General features: G+C 40.1%; 1 protein-coding gene across 1 annotated transcript in view; it reads left to right on the top strand.

Annotated features, from left to right (window-relative positions):
- anapc1 (anaphase promoting complex subunit 1) overlaps positions 1 to 20,272 on the top strand; it is an 82,262-nt gene that overhangs the window by 10,149 nt on the left and 51,841 nt on the right. The window contains exons 6-16 of the mRNA XM_062995857.1: positions 6,305 to 6,387; positions 6,527 to 6,600; positions 6,686 to 6,831; positions 7,696 to 7,919; positions 8,235 to 8,444; positions 10,438 to 10,533; positions 10,713 to 10,803; positions 11,828 to 11,893; positions 13,357 to 13,494; positions 13,927 to 14,067; positions 17,262 to 17,322. Of these exons, the coding sequence (XP_062851927.1) occupies positions 6,305 to 6,387; positions 6,527 to 6,600; positions 6,686 to 6,831; positions 7,696 to 7,919; positions 8,235 to 8,444; positions 10,438 to 10,533; positions 10,713 to 10,803; positions 11,828 to 11,893; positions 13,357 to 13,494; positions 13,927 to 14,067; positions 17,262 to 17,322 (1,330 nt within the window). The remainder of the gene's footprint in view (positions 1 to 6,304; positions 6,388 to 6,526; positions 6,601 to 6,685; positions 6,832 to 7,695; positions 7,920 to 8,234; positions 8,445 to 10,437; positions 10,534 to 10,712; positions 10,804 to 11,827; positions 11,894 to 13,356; positions 13,495 to 13,926; positions 14,068 to 17,261; positions 17,323 to 20,272) is intronic.

The raw sequence follows: 20,272 nt of genomic DNA, 5'->3' as shown, positions 1-20,272 counted from the left end.
GTGGGAGGTCAGCCTGTCAGTGCTCAGACCATACGCCGCACACTGCATCAACTCGGTCTGCATGGTCGTCATCCCAGAAGGAAGCTGACGCACAAGAAAGCCCGCAAACAGTTTGCTGAAGACAAGCAGTCCAAGAACATGGATTACTGGAATGCCCTGTGGTCTGACGAGACCAAGATAAACTTGTTTGGCTCAGATGGTGTCCAGCATGTGTGGCGGCGCCCTGGTGAGAAGTACCAAGACAACTGTATCTTGCCTACAGTCAAGCATGGTGGTGGTAGCATCATGTTCTTGGGCTGCATGAGTGTTGCTTGCACTGGGGAGCTGCAGTTCATTGAGGGAAACATGAATTCCAACATGTACTGTGACATTCTGAAACAGCATGATCCCCTCCCTTCGAAAACTGGGCCTCATGGCAGTTTTCCAACAGGATAACGACCCCAAACACAACCTCCAAGATGACAACTGCCTTGCTGAGGAAGCTGAAGGTAAAGGTGATGGACTAAACCCAATTGAGCACCTGTGGCGCATCCTGAAGTGGAAGGTGGAGTAGTTCAAGGTGTCTAACATCCACCAGCTCCGTGATGTCATCATGGAGGAGTGGAAGAGGATTCCAGTAGCAACCTGTGCAGCTCTGGTGAATTCCATGCCCAGGAGGGTTAAGGCAGTGCTGGATAATAATGGTGGTCACACAAAATATTGACACTTTGGGCACAATTTGGACATGTTCACTGTGGGGTGTACTCACTTATGTTGCCAGCCATTTAGACATTAATGGCTGTGTGTTGAGTTATTTTCAGAAGACAGTAAATCTACACTGCTATACAAGCTGTACACTGACTACTCTAAGTTATATCCAAGTTTCATGTCTATAGTGTTGTCCCATGAAAAGATATAATGAAATATTTGTAGAAATGTGAGGGGTGTACTCACTTTTGTGATACACTGTGTGTATATATATATATATATATATATATATATATATATATATATATATATATATATATATATATATATATATATATACTATATATACAGTTGTGCTCATAAGTTTACATACCCTGGCAGAATTTGTGATTTTTTGGCCATTTCTCTGAGAATATGAATGATAATACAAAATAAATTCTTTTATTCATGGTTAGTGGTTGGGTGAAGACATTTATTATCAAACAATAGTGTTTGCCCTTTTTAAATCATAATGACAACAGAAACTACCCAAATTACCCTGATCAAAAGTTTACATACCCTGGAAGTTTTGGCATGGTAACATGCACACAAATTGACACACACAGGTTTAAATGGCTACTAAAGGTACCAATCCTCACCTGTGATCTGTTTGCTTGTAATTCGTGGGTGTGTATAAGAAGTCTGTGAGTTTATGGGCTCCTGACAGACCCCTGCATGTTCCATCCAGTGCTGCCACTGATGTTGTTGGATTACAAGCTTGAGGAAAGCAAAATAATTATCAAAGGATCCACAGGAGAAGATAGTTGAACTTTATAAAACAGGAAAAGGATATAAAAAGATATCCAAGGAATTGAGAATGCCAATCAGCAGTGTTCAAACTCTAATTAAGAAGGTGGAAAATGAGGAATTCTGTTGAAACCAAGCCACGGTCAGGTAGACCAACAAAAATTTCAGCCAAATCTGCCAGGTAAATTGTTCGGGATGGAAAGAAAAACCCACAAATAATGTCAGCTGACATACAGGGCACTCTGAAAAAAAGTGGTGTAGGTGCACAATAAGGAGGCACATGAAGAAAATTGGGCTGCATGTTCGAGTTGCCAGAAGAAAGTCGTTACTACACCAATGCCACAAAGCAGCCCGCTTACAATATGCCAAACAGCACAGAGACAAACCTCAACATTTCTGGAACAGTTATTGAACTTTTTGGCCACAACCATAATTGCTACATTTGGAGAGGAGTCAACAAAGCCTATGATGAAAAGTGCACCATCCCTACTGTGAAACACGGAGGTGGATCGCTGATGTTTTGGTGATGTGTGAGCTACACAGGCACAGGGAACTTGCCTGCATGAATGCAGTATTTTATCAGAAAATATTGGAGGAAAACTTGCACTCATCAGCCCGGAAGCTGCGCATGGGACACACTTGGATGCTCCTACATGACAATGATTCAAAACACAAGGCCAAGTTGACCTGTCATTGGCTACAGCAGAAAAAAGTGAAGGTTCTGGAGTGGCCATCTCAGTCCCCTGACCTCAATATCATGGAGCAACTTTGGGGAGATCTCAACTGTGCAGTTCATGCAAGACGGCCCAAGAATTTACAGGAACTGGAGGCATTTTGCCAAGAAGAATGTGCAGCTCTACCATCTGAGAAAATTAAGGGCCTCATCCACAACTACCACAAAAGACTTCAAGCTGTCATTGATGATAAAGGAGGCAATACAGGGTATTAAGAACTAGGGTATGTAAACTTTTGATCAGGGTCATTTGGGTAGTTTCTGTTGTCATTATGATTTAAAAAGGGCAAACACTATTGTTTGATAATAAATGTCTTCACCCAACCACTAACCATGAATAAAATATATTTTTTTGTATTATCATTCATATTCTCATATTCTATATATATATATATGAGCATATATTTGAGCATAACTATATATACTGTATATATACTATATACTGTGTATATATATATACAGTGTATCACAAAAGTGAGTACACCCCTCACATTTCTGCAGATATTTAAGTATATCTTTTCATGGGACAACATTGACAAAATTACACTTTGACACAATGAAAAGTAGTCTGTGTGCAGCTTATATAACAGTGTAAATTTATTCTTCCCTCAAAATAACTCAATATACAGCCAATAATGTCTAAACCACCGGCAACAAAAGTGAGTACACCCCTAAGAGACTACACCCCTAAATGTCCAAATTGAGCACTGCTTGTCATTTTCCCTCCAAAATGTCATGTGATTTGTTAGTGTTACTAGGTCTCAGGTGTGCATAGGGAGCAGGTGTGTTCAATTTAGTAGTACAGCTCTCACACTCTCTCATACTGGTCACTGAAAGTTCCAACATGGCACATCATGGCAAAGAACTCTCTGAGGATCTTAAAAGACGAATTGTTGCGCTACATGAAGATGGCCAAGGCTACAAGAAGATTGCCAACACCCTGAAACTGAGCTGCAGCACAGTGGCCAAGATCATCCAGCGTTTTAAAAGAGCAGGGTCCACTCAGAACAGACACTCAGTTGGTCGTCCAAAGAAGCTGAGTGCACGTGCTCAGCGTCACATCCAACTGCTGTCTTTGAAAGATAGGCGCAGGAGTGCTGTCAGCATTGCTGCAGAGATTGAAAAGGTGGGGGGTCAGCCTGTCAGTGCTCAGACCATACGCCGCACACTACATCAAATTGGTCTGCATGGCTGTCACCCCAGAAGGAAGCCTCTTCTGAAGTCTCTACACAAGAAAGCCCGCAAACAGTTTGCTGAAGACATGTCAACAAAGGACATGGATTACTGGAACCATGTCCTATGGTCTGATGAGACCAAGATTAATTTGTTTGGTTCAGATGGTCTCAAGCATGTGTGGCGGCAATCAGGTGAGGAGTACAAAGATAAGTGTGTCATGCCTACAGTCAAGCATGGTGGTGGGAATGCCATGGTCTGGGGCTGCATGAGTGCAGCAGGTGTTGGGGAGTTACATTTCATTGAGGGACACACGAACTCCAATATGTACTGTGAAATACTGAAGCAGAGCATGATCCCCTCCCTCCGGAAACTGGGTCGCAGGGCAGTGTTCCAGCATGATAATGACCCCAAACACACCTCTAAGACGACCACTGCTTTATTGAAGAGGCTGAGGGTAAAGGTGATGGACTGGCCAAGCATGTCTCCAGACCTAAACCCAATAGAACATCTTTGGGGCATCCTCAAGCGGAAGGTGGAGGAGCGAAAAGTCTCGAATATCCACCAGCTCCGTGATGTCGTCATGGAGGAGTGGAAAAGCATTCCAGTGGCAACCTGTGAAGCTCTGGTAAACTCCATGCCCAGGAGAGTTAAGGCAGTTCTGGGAAATAATGGTGGCCACACAAAATATTGACACTTCAGGAACTTTCACTAAGGGGTGTACTCACTTTTGTTGCCGGTGGTTTAGACATTAATGGCTGTATATTGAGTTATTTTGAGGGAAGAATAAATTTACACTGTTATATAAGCTGCACACAGACTACTTTTCATTGTGTCAAAGTGTCATTTTGTCAGTGTTGTCCCATGAAAAGATATACTTAAATATCTGCAGAAATGTGAGGGGTGTACTCACTTTTGTGATACACTGTATATATATATATATATATATATATATATATATACAGTGTATCACAAAAGTGAGTACACCCCTCACATTTCTGCAGATATTTAAGTATATCTTTTCATGGGACAACACTGACAAAATGACACTTTGACACAATGAAAAGTAGTCTGTGTGCAGCTTATATAACAGTGTAAATTTATTCTTCCCTCAAAATAACTCAATATACAGCCATTAATGTCTAAACCACCGGCAACAAAAGTGAGTACACCCCTTAGTGAAAGTTTCTGAAGTGTCAATATTTTGTGTGGCCACCATTATTTCCCAGAACTGCCTTAACTCTCCTGGGCATGGAGTTTACCAGAGCTTCACAGGTTGCCACTGGAATGCTTTTCCACTCCTCCATGACGACATCACGGAGCATATTCATATTCGAGACTTTGCGCTCCTCCACCTTCCGCTTGAGGATGCCCCAAAGATGTTCTATTGGGTTTAGGTCTGGAGACATGCTTGGCCAGTCCATCACTTTTACCCTCAGCCTCTTCAATAAAGCAGTGGTCGTCTTAGAGGTGTGTTTGAGGTCATTATCATGCTGGAACACTGCCCTGCGACCCAGTTTCCGGAGAGAGGGGATCATGCTCTGCTCAGTATTTCACAGTACATATTGGAGTTCATGTGTCCCTCAATGAAATGTAACTCCCCAACACCTGCTGCACTCATGCAGCCCCAGACCATGGCATTCCCACCACCATGCTTGACTGTAGGCATGACACACTTATCTTTGTACTCCTCACCTGATTGCCGCCACACATGCTTGAGACCATCTGAACCAAACAAATTAATCTTGGTCTCATCAGACCATAGGACATGGTTCCAGTAATCCATGTCCTTTGTTGACATGTCTTCAGCAAACTGTTTGCGGGCTTTCTTGTGTAGAGACTTCAGAAGAGGCTTCCTTCTGGGGTGACCGCCATGCAGACCAATTTGATGTAGTGTGCGGCGTATGGTCTGAGCACTGACAGGCTGACCCCCCACCTTTTCAATCTCTGCAGCAATGCTGACAGCACTCCTGCGCCTATCTTTCAAAGACAGCAGTTGGATGTGACGCTGAGCACGTGCACTCAGCTTCTTTGGACGACCAACGCGAGGTCTGTTCTGAGTGGACCCTGCTCTTTTAAAACGCTGGATGATCTTGGCCACTGTGCTGCAGCTCAGTTTCAGGGTGTTGGCAATCTTCTTGTAGCCTTGGCCATCTTCATGTAGCGCAACAATTCATCTTTTAAGATCCTCAGAGAGTTCTTTGCCATGAGGTGCCATGTTGGAACTTTCAGTGACCAGTATGAGAGAGTGTGAGAGCTGTACTACTGAATTGAACACACCTGCTCCCTATGCACACCTGAGACCTAGTAACACTAACAAATCACATGACATTTTGGAGGGAAAATGACAAGCAGTGCTCAATTTGGACATTTAGGGGTGTAGTCTCTTAGGGGTGTACTCACTTTTGTTGCCGGTGGTTTAGACATTAATGGCTGTATATTGAGTTATTTTAAGGGAAGAATAAATTTACACTGTTATATAAGCTGCACACAGACTACTTTTCATTGTGTCAATGTGTCATTTTGTCAGTGTTGTCCCATGAAAAGATATACTTAAATATCTGCAGAAATGTGAGGGGTGTACTCACTTTTGTGATACACTGTATATATATATATATTACACACACATACATACTTATATTTTAAGGTACTGGACTAGTAATCAAAAGGTCGCTGGTTCAAGCCCCACCACTGCCAGGTTGTCACTTGTGCACTTGAGCAAGGCCCTTAACCCTCAATTAGACAGTATATTGTCACTGTACTTTGGATAAAAGCACCTGATAAGTGCAGAAAATGTAAATGTCAATATTCAAAACCTGGACTAGTATTGTTCAGTATTGGATTGGATTGAATTACAAATCCAGGGTGTATGTAGCATTTTCGGCATTTAAAATGTTCTATTTAGTCACTTGTCTTTTTACGTAGGTCTCCACTCTGTGGCCGACTAAGTTTGGATTGCTTTTTGAGCGCAAAAACATCACAACTGATGCTCCTGCTAGTCCCACAAGGTACTGCTATCTGTTTTGTATTATTTCCTCCCCTCTTTACAAAAGATAGTAGTGACAGAGAGGCTTCTTTATTAACCTCTATGTGTTGAAGTGTTTCTGTAAACTTATTTTTGTTTTTGTCTGCTTCATTTCTGCTTAGAGAACCGCTTCCCACCCTCTTTAGCATGCTCCATCCGCTGGATGAAATAGCTCCAGTCGTGTCCAGGTCCACAGGTAAGTCAGAATCTTTGCCCTCTGATGAACGATTTCCTGAAATATTAATTGTTAGCTATTAAATTCATATGTCTGGCTGTGGCAGGGTTGTTTGAGTCGCAGAGACTGCAGTACGTATCTGACAATGCACTTAGAGTGGTATTCTCCTGTGAAGATCCTTCAATAATCATGACCTATGACACCCTGCAGTGCACTCATACAATCTGGGCTCTGCGCAGAGTCACACCAGAGGTAAGTATGATCCTACTTTCAAATTCCTAATGTTTTGTTAATGTGTTTTAAGAGTTTTAATAGCAGTTACTTAAATAGAAGCAAATAGGGAATGCGTGGGAAATTATAAAACCTTATTTAAAATATTAAAACACAAGGAAAATCTTTTTGATTGTTTTGATGTGTAATCCACATTGTTCTCGTGTGTTTTAAATGGTTTTCATTTTTTAATCTAGATAACCTAGATGTAATTAAGCAATTAGACTGTAATTACTGGTAATTGACTAGAGGTATTTTACCATACATAATTTATACCAACAGTGTTAAAAATGTGGCTTTTGTGTATAATTTAATAATTATTTATTGATGATGCAAATGAACAAGGGAAATAATTGATGTAGTATTTTACAGTAGCAGGATATTTTGTTAATACTGCCATGTCAAAATGATTCAATCCCTACATTACATTGCTTATCTTAAAACTGTCTAATTTAAGATTTAAGAGGCTTTACAGCTATATATATATACATAGTCATATTAACATGAAACAGTGTTCGTCTAGGATCATGGAGCAACACTGAACACACATTCCAACAACACACTATAGAAAGTGCAGATATAAAAACGAACCTATGCTTGAGAAGAGAAGTGTCGGACTTATTATTAACTTATTAAATTACTTGTATATATCAATAAATATTCTTTCTCTGTTTACTAAGACCTTGTGTAGTTTATTTTAATCAAATTTAATTTTTAATTTAATTGAATTTTATGGTGCTCGCATAAACTTACACTAAACATTATGTTTTGTATTTACACCCTATTTAAAAGTGATGCTATTGTATTAATGAGTTTGATGTCATTGTTGAAATGTTGCTCCTGTAGGAACAGTCCACTGTTCTAAAGTGTCCTGGTCAGGATGGCCCAGCTCAGACCCCTTCAGCTGCACCAACATTTTTTGGCACTCATCTAAGGAGCATGTCTCGGTTAGATTCACCTGGCTCGCCACTTCATTGCCATGCTCTACATAACCAGAGCCGGATTCCTGCCTCACCAGTGCTGCACTCCCGTGCCCACTCTCCCAGTATCTCTAACATGGCTGCCCTCAGGTTAGGCTGGATCTGTACTGTAGGCTGCATTGTTTATTGTTCATTGTTGATATTAGCAACCTCTGATTAAATCTCAGCTGATTCTCGTATATGTATTTATTAACCTTACTGTGTGTTTTTAAAAATGTATTTATTTAAATTCGAAAAACAAAGCTGTGTTATAAATGTAGTTAATATAATTATAATTAATAATTAAGCTTTTTGGCTTTGAAAGAAATTTAAGATCAGAAAAGCATCTTTATAACCAGCCAGACATAATTACAACAGCATTTCTATTGTGAGTCTTTCTAATTGCTGTGTGTGCATAATGATTAGCCGGGCACACTCTCCTGGCATTGCGGCGCCCTCCTTCACGGGAACACAACGCTTCAATGTATCGTGCCACTCGTCAGTGCCTCGTGGACACAGCCTGCTGACATCCCCCAACAGCACCCTGAATGAAACTGCTTTAATGCCTGAGATGGAGCCCATCTTGCCAGATCTCTGCATCGAGCATCTGTGGACAGAGACCACTACTACTTACAGGTTACTGGCATTACTGCTTTTATATTTGCTACTGAGATTTGCTAACTATGCTTTTGGCCAACAGTATTTCTTGGCATGATCATTGGGTATACTAATTAATAATAATACATTTTTCTTGGTTGGCATATAAGTCATGACATTTGCACAGTTTTTTGTGTTAAGGATTTGATTTTAGATGAAACACTGTCACCCATATGAAAATTAATTTTGAAAATTAATTACAAATACAAATTATATTAATTTAAAAACAGACATCTTATTCATAAAAGCATATAGACTCTTTAGTCATATTGTATATTGTATATTGTAGTCGTGTGCATCCTGTTTACTTGAATGTGTCTAGAGCTCAGCTGTTTACATTTTGCAATCTGAATAGATTAGAAAGGAACCTGGGTCGCACAATTTACACTGCATAGTCAGGACAGAAAACAAGTCATAAAATCCAAAGAACTGTCTCTGGTGCTCTTTGACAAGGCATAGATCAGGACAGTAATATAACACAAAATCCAAGGCTTTAAGTGTTGCCAGGAGCACAGTTAAGATTGGCACAACTTTGTGTCCTTCTAGAGGTGGCTATCCATCCAAATAAGATGTTGAAACAAGAAGGTCTTGGTCAGGGTGGTAAGTAAAAATGGTCACTCTGAAAGAATGCCAAATAACCTATACGGAGATTGAAGAACATGTTAGATGGACAAATATCTCTGCAGCACTCCATAAATCCATCTGATATTACCATTCCTGCAATGAAGTATGGTGGTGGCAGCATGATGCTATGGGGTTGCCTCTCAGCTGCAGGGATGGGGAGAGGTAAGAATTGAGGCACAGATGAATTCAGACAAATAGAGAAACATTAAACCTGATTACATAAAGAATGGGATAAACTGTGCAAATCCAGGTGTGCAAAACTTGTACACATGTATCCAAGAAGAATTAAGGGTCTGAATACTTTTGTGAATATGAGAATAACCATGTTCAATAAATAGTAATAAAAACTAAAATCATGTTTTTGCTTTGTTGTTATGGGGGATTATGTGTAGACTGATGGGAATGAATGGCAATTTTATCCATTCAAAATCAAACCCTCAACAGAATAAAGTGTGCAAAAGGTTGAGTATTAATACTTTCTTAATCCAGTTTAGTATCTCAGTTTTGCAACGTCATTTAAGTTGCCACTTTTATATTGTCACACCCCATGAGTGCAGCCCCCTTAATAAAGCAGTACCTTAATGTGGCATGTTTAGTTTGGGTAATAAAGGTGATCAACATCAAGCTAAACACAATTAATACTATTGATGATGTAATCTTAGCTAATGAGGAGAGTAATCGAGTGGCTGCATTGTTAGCCTGAGCTTCTAGACACATAGACATAGTGTAAGTTTTATTTTTACAAAGTTAGAAAGCTATATTTAATCAGAGAAAAGCTGTCTTTTAACAGTACTACAATCTTTAATCTCAGAATCAACTGCATGGATCAGCCTAAGGATTGTGGTTAGCAAATGTTAGCAAAAGCACTTTTTAAGGGTCATGTTTAACTGCATTTTTGTCTTAGTACTGTTTTAAATAAATGTATTATAATATAAATAAATGTCGTCAGTGCAAAATAAAACTTTTTAAAAATGTATTTTCACTTTATCTTTCAATCTAGTTGTATTCAATTACCCAGATATGTCACTCCTCACCACTACAGTCCCCTACACTGACAGATGAGAACTGTACCCAACACAAGCCCCCTCTGATGTGTGTTAAGTAGCCAGCCATTTACAGAGAGTCAGACCCTGCTCTCCGTATTCCCTGTCTCTGTACATGTGCTTTTAACCAGCCAGCGGTTTTCCATCCTTATACATTTTTCTGTTTTACACGTTTACATTTTTTCTACTCCTCCACTTTATATGTTGTATATAAAATATTAGAAGCAGGAGTGTCAAGCCAAATATTTCACACATCTGAAATGCTAACAGTAGTGTACAGCTCATGTTTTTTTGTGCTTGATCAGGGAGAAGAGCTGCCAGGCCTCCAAAGTCTTCATCACTTCTGATTTGTGTGAGAACAAGTATCTTTGCTTCCTGACTGAATCCCAACAGCAGCTTAGGTAAGCAAACATACAGTTGTTGCAGCTCAGAGCTTACTGTTTTTTCCAGTCGTTTTTCCCTTCGTATTTCTTCAGTTCCCCAATTTTTATACTAAAGAACAGGAAGTTTCTTTTTAACTCGAACACAGAATGGTTTTGTTTAACTTTTACTGTGTATTATTGCTTGTTTTTCTTTTTAGATGTGTAAAGTTTCTGGAAAGCAATGAAACATCCCAGCTCATATTTGCATCAGTTTCATCTATTCCAGCCAAAGATGCCGCACCTTTAAACGTAAGAACCCAATGTAGCTACAAGGTGTAAATCAGAACAAATAGAAATATGGAACTGTAGTGCAGCTTAGCTGTAACTGTATAATGAAGCCATTTAAGCTCTGCAGATGTCTGTATAATTTAGCCAATAATCTGGTTACACTACTGTTTTTTTTTTTTTTTTTTTTTTTTTTTTTTGCGCATTTTACCCCAATTTTTCTTCCGATCTAGTCGTATTCAGTTACCCGATCACATTTTACTTCCTTTACTGCTGATGACCTCCTCTACTGGCCGAGAAGAGTTGTGACTAACACAAACCCCCTTTAACATGTGTGCAGTAGCCAACTGTTTTTGTTCACCTGCACAAAAAGGGTTCATATGGGGATCAGTATCACATACGGGCAGTCACGCACCCATCTCTGTTATCCCCAATCTCTGTTCGGGCACCATCCGCCAGCCAGCAGAGCTCATAATTGCAGCAGTTATAAGGAATCCCCTCTGGCAATCCTATCCGATTGGCGAGCCAATCATTGTCCGTATAAATACCCAGTTTGAACTCACATGTTTTACATGTCACTACAGTAGTCATTCACTAGGTCTTGTGCATTGTTGTCAACAGTATGTGCACATAATGTTTAAAACCACAGAAATGAATCTGGTGGTTCATTTTTCACTAGTATAGAAAGCCTCCACTTTTCTGGGAAGCCTTTTGACTTTGTAACATGACTAGGGATTCACTTTTGTTCAGTCACAGGAGCATAACATCCCTTTAACATGTCAAACCTAATGACTAATTCCAAATAAAGACATGGCTACTTGTCATTTACACATGCAGGCTTTACAGGACAGGTTACCAAATTACAATCGTTCATACATAACAATTCTGTTATCAAAGTACAACCAATCAGATTTGGTTAAATTTATGTTTAGACCTGCTTTACAATTCTTACAACTGATGTCTGTGATTTTTCCACATGGAATTTCAGTATTGAGATTGTGATAATGCATTAAATTCTAATGTATAATGTATCTTTTTGTTTGGCTAGGACATTGATGCTTTGCTGGTATTGGAGACGAATGGCAGCCTGGTCTTATATACAGGATTTACACGGGTGAGTTTGTACCATGAAGCCAGTTCGATAACTGCACATTCTTGCCTTTAAGATGCCTGTGTAATAGTCTTGATCTAATCTGCATTCATTTTAGTATATTTAATCTAATTGTATATGCGGAAAAGAAAAACAAAAACTTTATGCTCGGGTTAAAAATGAATTTTAATGGTATTATCTGTTGCAAACTGTTTTGCAAATGCAGCCAAAATATATTAAGGCCCTGAATTACTAAACCATATATTTAAATGTGTCTTTTACAATCAACATCTGAATGAGCAGGTCGAAAATAACTGAAAAGCAAACAAATAAGTAAAAGCTATTTTCTTTGTCGTCCTTTCTCTTTTCTATAATGGCAAATGTTGAATGATGTTAAATCATTTATCTACATAGGATTTGTTATGCTAGTAAGTAGCCAGACAGGGCTGGAGAAATCGTGTCTAATGCAAGGCCTACATATTTCCTGTTATGGTAGTCAGTGATGCATTAAAATCTGTGAAAGTCATTTGCTGACAATAAACGCATTTGCTGGTTTTGTGAGTAACAGTAAATACAGTTATGTGTGACTCTGCAAGCAGGGTGTGTGCAGTATTTTAATCTCAGTTTGTGTTGCTAGATTTGCAATATACTGGATTATTTTGGCCTCTGACACCTATCAAACGTGGGCATGGTTCAGAAAACCTTTTTGGTGTCTTCATATGTTTGTGTCTTATTGCCTCTTCCTTGTGAAAATCACTGTAGTCATGGTGGAAAATTGGTGGACCAGATCAGTACCAGCACCTTCAGTCATATTGACACTCAATTAAAATAACACAGTTTCTGGTCAGTTACTCTTAATTTTTGCTGTATTACTTTTGAGTGTTTCCACATTTTTTGGGTGTTATTAACTGGCATACGATGCCATAAACCGTAAACACAGTGGAAGTAACGACTTTCATTTACTTCACCTACACATATAACGTTAATAGGCCGGCATGGTGGCTCGATGGGTAGCACTGTTGCCTAACACCAAGAAGGTTCTGGGTTCGATTCCCAGGAGCAATCTGTGTCCTTTCTGTGTGGAGTTTGCATGTTCTCCCTGTGTGTGCGTGGGTTTCCTCCCATAGTCCAAAGAAATGCAAGTAAGGTGAATTGGAGATACAAAATTGTCCGTGACTGTATTTGACATTAAAGACTTGAACGTGAACATGAATGTAACCAAAGTGTGTAAAACATGATGGTAAAATCCTAATAAATAAATACAACGTTAATAATGTTTGCTTTCATCTTACTTTCATGTTTGTTTGATGGGTTGATTGGATATGGTCTGAAGGAGCAAGGCTAAAAATTCAGCCTCGTCACGAATGGAATGACTAATAGTTGCAGAAACACAGAATGTCTCCAATACAAGTCAGAGCTGATTTAGAGCTGTAATTATTAAAGCTAGCCATAGATGAAGATTTTATAAGCATGTCTTTTTTTCTTAGGTAAGCAAAGTGTTTGTTCCTGGCCTTCTGTCACCAACCTTCAGTTTGCCCAATCCCATGTCACGCATGAACACTCCACTGGAGAACATCAGCACTCCTGCCAAAGCAACCGTTCAACATATGAGCAGGCTTGAGGAGGTACTAATTATATATAATTTAATTAGAAATGTTGTTGAACATCCCTAAAGGTGATTACATTTTCTCTTACCATTTTAATATTAGGGGATTTATACAAAAACATTGATGTCAAATCAGCTAGATATTAAAAAAATTTATCTTTTATTTTTCTTTACCTTGTAGGTTTCTAATATAAATAAACCACAAAACTAAAAAAGCCACTTAAAAGCTTTTAGGAAAAAAGTTCTAGCAAATTAAACAAGTGCAACCAATTTACATGTGGATATTAATTGTAAGAGACTTCTGACTTACCCAGATTACTAATTAAATTCTCACCGTCTTAAACATTGATGTCTTTGATTTTTCTCAGCACACTATGGCAGCTGTTCTTGTTCTTTGTTAGTGTGTTAATTTCTGTTTTATCCCTTCATCTCCCCCACCCATGGCCCTCAGCCTGATATGCCTTCGCCGGTGTCAGAGGTGAGAAGCTCGGTGCAGCATCATGAGTCATCGTGGCTAGAGGATTCTCCATTTCAACAGGCTTCACCGCATATTCAGGCCCTGCGAGACCCTGTCAGCAACCGTCTCACGTTGGTCAGTCAGCTCTTAGCTCTCTCTTTCTTTCTCTTTCTGTCTCTCTCTTACTTACACAATCCATTCTAACAATTTACATTACAACAATACTAACAATACTACTTACAAAGTAGGGCTGTTTTGTGCACATCGCTTGTGGTCAGCTCTAAATGATACAGCTCATGCCTCATAACTCACCATAGCCAAATGTGTGGGCTAAATCATTCATTTACAACAGGTTGATTGCATTGTTTTTTCAAATGCTTGGCGGTTGACCTTACTTCTTCGTGTTCTTCATGTTTTCTAAAGTCAAGCCATTTGAAAATGGAGTGATTTAAACTGTTTTGACAACAGGATAAGGGCTATATTATTATTATTATTATTGGCTACATCAATTTCTGTGTGGACTTGATAGTGCCAACCAAGAGGGTTTGCTGCACTGCCAAAAACAAACCATGGATTAGCAGTGATCTGAAATTCTTTCTCAACCCAAAAGAAAAGAGTCTTCTGGATGGAGTACTGGGAGGAAGTAAAGAGGATCCAAAAGTAGCACAAGGTGAGGATTGAAGAGGCCAAAGATGACAGGAGGAAGCTAGAGAACAAACTGAAGTGCAGATGTATGTCGCAGTTTAAGGGTATAAAAGACAATGGTTTTCCCTCCAGCCATTATCTCTAATGCTTAACACTCCGGATCCTCAGCTGACACAATCCGCAGTGCCTCAGTGTAGCTTACATTTACATTGTAGCTCCCCTATGTCATCCTTCTTCCACCGTTTACACCATTGAACAGCCATCACCATTACCGAAAGAGAACAATTACAATTTCTACCCCCACCCCTTACCATAGACTCCCAGCCAGAATACCAGGCTAACATTCACCTGGTGAAGGAGGAGCTGGTGTTGAGCCCATAGTGCTAAAGCCGTGAGCTCATATTTAACCTCAGATGCAGCCTGGAAAAAGTCCCCACTATTTGTAAAACATCTTGTGTGGTTCCAGTTTTCAAGAAAGGTCAACCAAACTCTTTAATGCCTTTGGATCAGTGGCTCTTACATCCCACATAATGAAGACACTAGAAAAGCTGGTGTTAGCTCATGTTCGACCCTTGGTTAGGTCATCTGTTGACCCCCTGCAGTTCTCCTACCAGGATGGCATTGTATTGGGTGATATGGTAATCTGCTTTCTGAACAGAACATATAGCATGGGCAGCATTGCAAGGATTATGTTTTTAGATTCCCTCTGTGCATTTAAAAGCAATCAGCCAGTGCTAGAAGGTGAGAAGCTCTGGGTAATGGGGTTGGATGAACACATAATTTAATCTTATAAACTATCTGACTGGAAGACCACAGTGAGTCCTCAGGCTTATGTGTTGGGCATGGCTATGTGCAGTACAGGAGCTGCTCAAGGTACTGTGATGGCTCACATTGTATTCAACCTGTACACCTCAGACTTTACATACAGCTCTGGCTTATGCCATCTGCAGAAATCTTTGTTTAATACAGCCTTTGTAGGGTGTGCAGGGGTAGTATAGGGCTGTGGTGAAATACTTTTTAAGGGGTGTTAGACAAACCAGCTACAGCTCAACATCAGCAAGACCAAGAAGACTACCAGTTACCATGGTGTGGATGTCGAAGTGGTGAAGACCTACAAATACCTAGTGCATTTGGGAGACAAACTAAAGTAGACTATGAAGACGGATGTTTTGTACATCATCTGTTTTCTGAGGAAACTTCGGTTCTTTGATGCGTGCACATCCCTGCTGTGGGTTTGTTGTATGTTGTTGCCAGTGTTTGTTTTTGCCAGTGCAAAACCTATTAATTACTATATACAGTCAAGCCGGAAAGTCTGCACACCCCTTTTACCTTCGCCATGTTTTATTACATTATAGACTCATTCTATAATAAATTGAGTTCATTTTTTGAACAAAATTCTACACAAAGTAGCCCACAATGACAAAGTGAAAACATGTTTTTAGAAATCTGTGCTAATTTATTAAAAATCAAAATGTAAAATATCATATGTATATAAGTGTGCACACCCTTTGATATGACACCCAAAAGTGAGCTGAGGTGCATTTTGTTTTCACTGATACTGATTAAGATGTTTCTAAAATTTAATTGGAGTCCACCTGTGGTAAATTCTATTGATTGGAATTGTCAACACCTGCCTATATAAGGTCCCACAGTTGACAGTGCATATCAGAGCAAACTCCAAGCCATGGGACCAGAAACAAGTGTGCCAGAAACAAGTGTGCCAAACTCGTAAGTGTTCCAAGCTTCTTTCCTAAGATGCCTTGAAGCTGTAATTGCTGCCAAAGGTGCATCAACCAAGTACTTTGTACTTATTGGCGATTGTGTTTAGAATTTTGTGACAAAAAAAAGAACTTGATCTATTATAGAATGAGTCTGTAACGTAATAAAACATGGAGAAGATGAAAGGGGTGTGCAGACTTTCTGGCTTGACTGTATATATTGTGTTTTATGTATATAGATAAGCCCCTATACCTCCCTTCCTTATTGTGTTCTTTATTTACTATTACTCTTTATTGACCCCCACCCCCCCAATAGTTCTGCAACAAATGGTTGTGATGTGTGGATTTCTGTGTTCCTGCTGCTGTAATGAATATATTTCCCTCATTTCTGAGGAGGTGGGGGTCTGACTATGATGAATCAATGCCCTGTCCAGGTTATTTATGCCTTGCGCCTAGCGGAACCAGACCCGTTGCGACCCTGACTTGGATAAAGTGGTTAATAAAAATAAAATAAGTCATTTCTGTGGTCCAGCTGGATAAAGTAAATTGCTGAATTTTGTACTTGTCCCTATACCCCTAATAGACAGAAGCTGATAACTAATTTTGAATTCTGGTATTCTCAAGGTCTTACATATTAAAAGAAAGCAATTGCACATTGGCTTTAATCTGGGAGCATCAGAAGCCTGTCACAATGTTGACATGGTTCATTTAAGTCCCTGTTCCTTAATCTCTTTTGTCTGCAGGGATAAATTTGTCAGCACTGCTGAAACATGTTTTTCAGCCATGAGTATTTTCTGTTCAGACCTGTCAAAACAATCTTGCATTAATTTTGTCCAATCTGTCATTTAAGGGTCCTTATAATGTACCTTAGGGTCCTTATGACAAATTAGGGTTGTTTTATTTATTGGTCTGCCATGTGTATTAGCCATACATTGTAATTTGTTCTCATGATGTTCTATTTTTTAGGAACTCAGCAATGGCTCCCTGCTGAGAATCACAGTTCCTGAAGTTGCAACATCAGAGCTTGGTCAGAACATACATGCACTCACACTAACATTCACTTATCATATGACTTTTATGTGTTAGAGAATGAGTTATGCTGAACACATGTCTGTAGTGTTCATACTTACAAGCACAATATCTAACACCCCTTACACGCAAAGTAAATTTTGTATTCTTTTAGATTGATTTTCATTCTACGTGGATCTGAGATGCAGTTACTATTACATTTCTCTTTTTCACTGCACATACTGTACCTTTATATGTAGTATGTTTTTAAACCCGCAATCCCACAATTTGTGGTTGTTTCTATTGCCAAGGAACTCATACTGTAACTAAGTACCCATGCTAAATCTGGTTACCCTTCCTAACCAGGGACTAAGTGGCCTGAGGCAGGCCATATGGAGCACAAAACAACACAGACCATTGATTGGTGGTCAAACAAGATTGCCATTGGCATATTTGAAAACTCAACAGCAGTAGATTTTACTGAAACAGTAATTTTACTAAAGCAGTTAAAATTATGGAAAGACTTAAATGGCTACAGAAAAGTAAACACCACAACAACTGCTGCCCGGCAAAAAATTTGTCCTGTTATTACCACTGCTATTGTTTAGGTACCGTGCTGTATTTGCTCTCAGCGTTTGGTGAGTAAGAACGTTGTAGCCTCACTTTCAGTGAACACTCCCCACTTTCACAGGTATTTTTGTGCAATTAGAAATGGACAATAGCATGTTAGGTACAGACAGTTCTGGATTTGGATTTGTGTGGTCTTATATTGTAGGGTACTGTGCAATGGAAAATGGTGCGTTTTAACGTCAAACGAGTTTTAATTATGTATTATACAGTGTATCACAGAAGTGAGTACACCCCTCACATTTCTGCAAATATTTTATTATATCTTTTCATGGGACAACACTATAGAAATAAAACTTGGATATAACTTAGAGTACTCAGTGTACAACTTGTATAGCAGTGTAGATTTACTGTCTTCTGAAAATAACTCAACACACAGCCATTAATGTCTAAATGGCTGGCAACATAAGTGAGTACACCCCACAGTGAACATGTCCAAATTGTGCCCAAAGTGTCAATATTTTGTGTGACCACCATTATTATCCAGCACTGCCTTAACCCTCCTGGGCATGGAATTCACCAGAGCTGCACAGGTTGCTACTGGAATCCTCTTCCACTCCTCCATGATGACATCACGGAGCTGGTGGATGTTAGACACCTTGAACTCCTCCACCTTCCACTTGAGGATTCGCCACAGGTGCTCAATTGGGTTTAGTCCATCACCTTTACCTTCAGCTTCCTCAGCAAGGCAGTTGTCATCTTGGAGGTTGTGTTTGGGGTCGTTATCCTGTTGGAAAACTGCCATGAGGCCCAGTTTTCGAAGGGAGGGGATCATGCTCTGTTTCAGAATGTCACAGTACATGTTGGAATTCATGTTTCCCTCAATGAACTGCAGCTCCCCAGTGCCAGCAACACTCATGCAGCCCAAGACCATGATGCTACCACCACCATGCTTGACTGTAGGCAAGATACAGTTGTCTTGGTACTTCTCACCAGGGCGCCGCCACACATGCTGGACACCATCTGAGCCAAACAAGTTTATCTTGGTCTCGTCAGACCACAGGGCATTCCAGTAATCCATGTTCTTGGACTGCTTGTCTTCAGCGAACTGTTTGCGGGCTTTCTTGTGCGTCAGCTTCCTTCTGGGATGACGACCATGCAGACCGAGTTGATGCAGTGTGCGGCGTATGGTCTGAGCACTGACAGGCTGACCTCCCACGTCTTCAACCTCTGCAGCAATGCTGGCAGCACTCATGTGTCTATTTTTTAAAGCCAACCTCTGGATATGACGCCGAACACGTGGACTCAACTTCTTTGGTCGACCCTGGCGAGGCCTGTTCCGAGGGGAACCTGTCCTGGAAAACCGCTGTATGACCTTGGCCACCATGCTGTAGCTCAGTTTCAGGGTGTTAGCAATCTTCTTATAGCCCAGGCCATCTTTGTGGAGAGCAACAATTCTATTTCTCACATCCTCAGAGAGTTCTTTGCCATGAGGTGCCATGTTGAATATCCAGTGGCCAGTATGAGAGAATTGTACCCAAAACACCAAATTTAACAGCCCTGCTCCCCATTTACACCTGGGACCTTGACACATGACACCAGGGAGGGACAACGACACATTTGGGCACAATTTGGACATGTTCACTGTGGGGTGTACTCACTTATGTTGCCAGCTATTTAGACATTAATGGCTGTGTGTTGAGTTATTTTCAGAAGACAGTAAATCTACACTGCTATACAAGCTGTACACTGACTACTCTAAGTTATATCCAAGTTTCATGTCTATAGTGTTGTCCCATGAAAAGATATAATGAAATATTTGCAGAAATGTGAGGGGTGTACTCACTTTTGTGATACACTGTATATGCATGCACATGTTTAATATCCTGTTCTACTGAATTGGTTTACAAAATACATCAGGTTGTGTATACACCGATCAACCATAACATTAAAACCACCGCCTTGTTTCTACACGCATTGTCCATTTTATCAGCTCCACTTACCATATAGAAGCACTTTGTAGTTCTACAATTACTGACTGTAGTCCATCTGTTTCTCTGCATGCTTTGTTAGCCTCCTTTCATGTCGTTCTTCAATGGTCAGGACTCTCCCCGGACCACTACAGAGTATAGGTGGTGGATCATTCTCAGCACTGCAGTGACACTGACATGGTGGTGGTGTGTTAGTGTGTGTTGTGCTAGTATGAGTGGATAAGACATAGCAGCGCTGCTGGAGTTTTTAAACACCTCACTGTCACTGCAGGACTGAGAATAGTCCACCAACCAAAAACATCCAGCCAACAGCGCCCCATGGGCAGTGTCCTATGACCACTGATGAAGGTCCAGAAGATTACCTACTAGATGAGCGATCGTCTCTGACTTTACATCTACAAGGTAAACCAA

Source organism: Trichomycterus rosablanca, chromosome 5 (genome assembly GCF_030014385.1).
Source record: "Trichomycterus rosablanca isolate fTriRos1 chromosome 5, fTriRos1.hap1, whole genome shotgun sequence".
NCBI classification, from domain to species: Eukaryota; Metazoa; Chordata; class Actinopteri; order Siluriformes; family Trichomycteridae; genus Trichomycterus; species Trichomycterus rosablanca.
The sequence above is the reverse complement of the archived record's forward strand: the minus strand, read 5'-3'. Positions and strand labels throughout refer to the sequence as shown.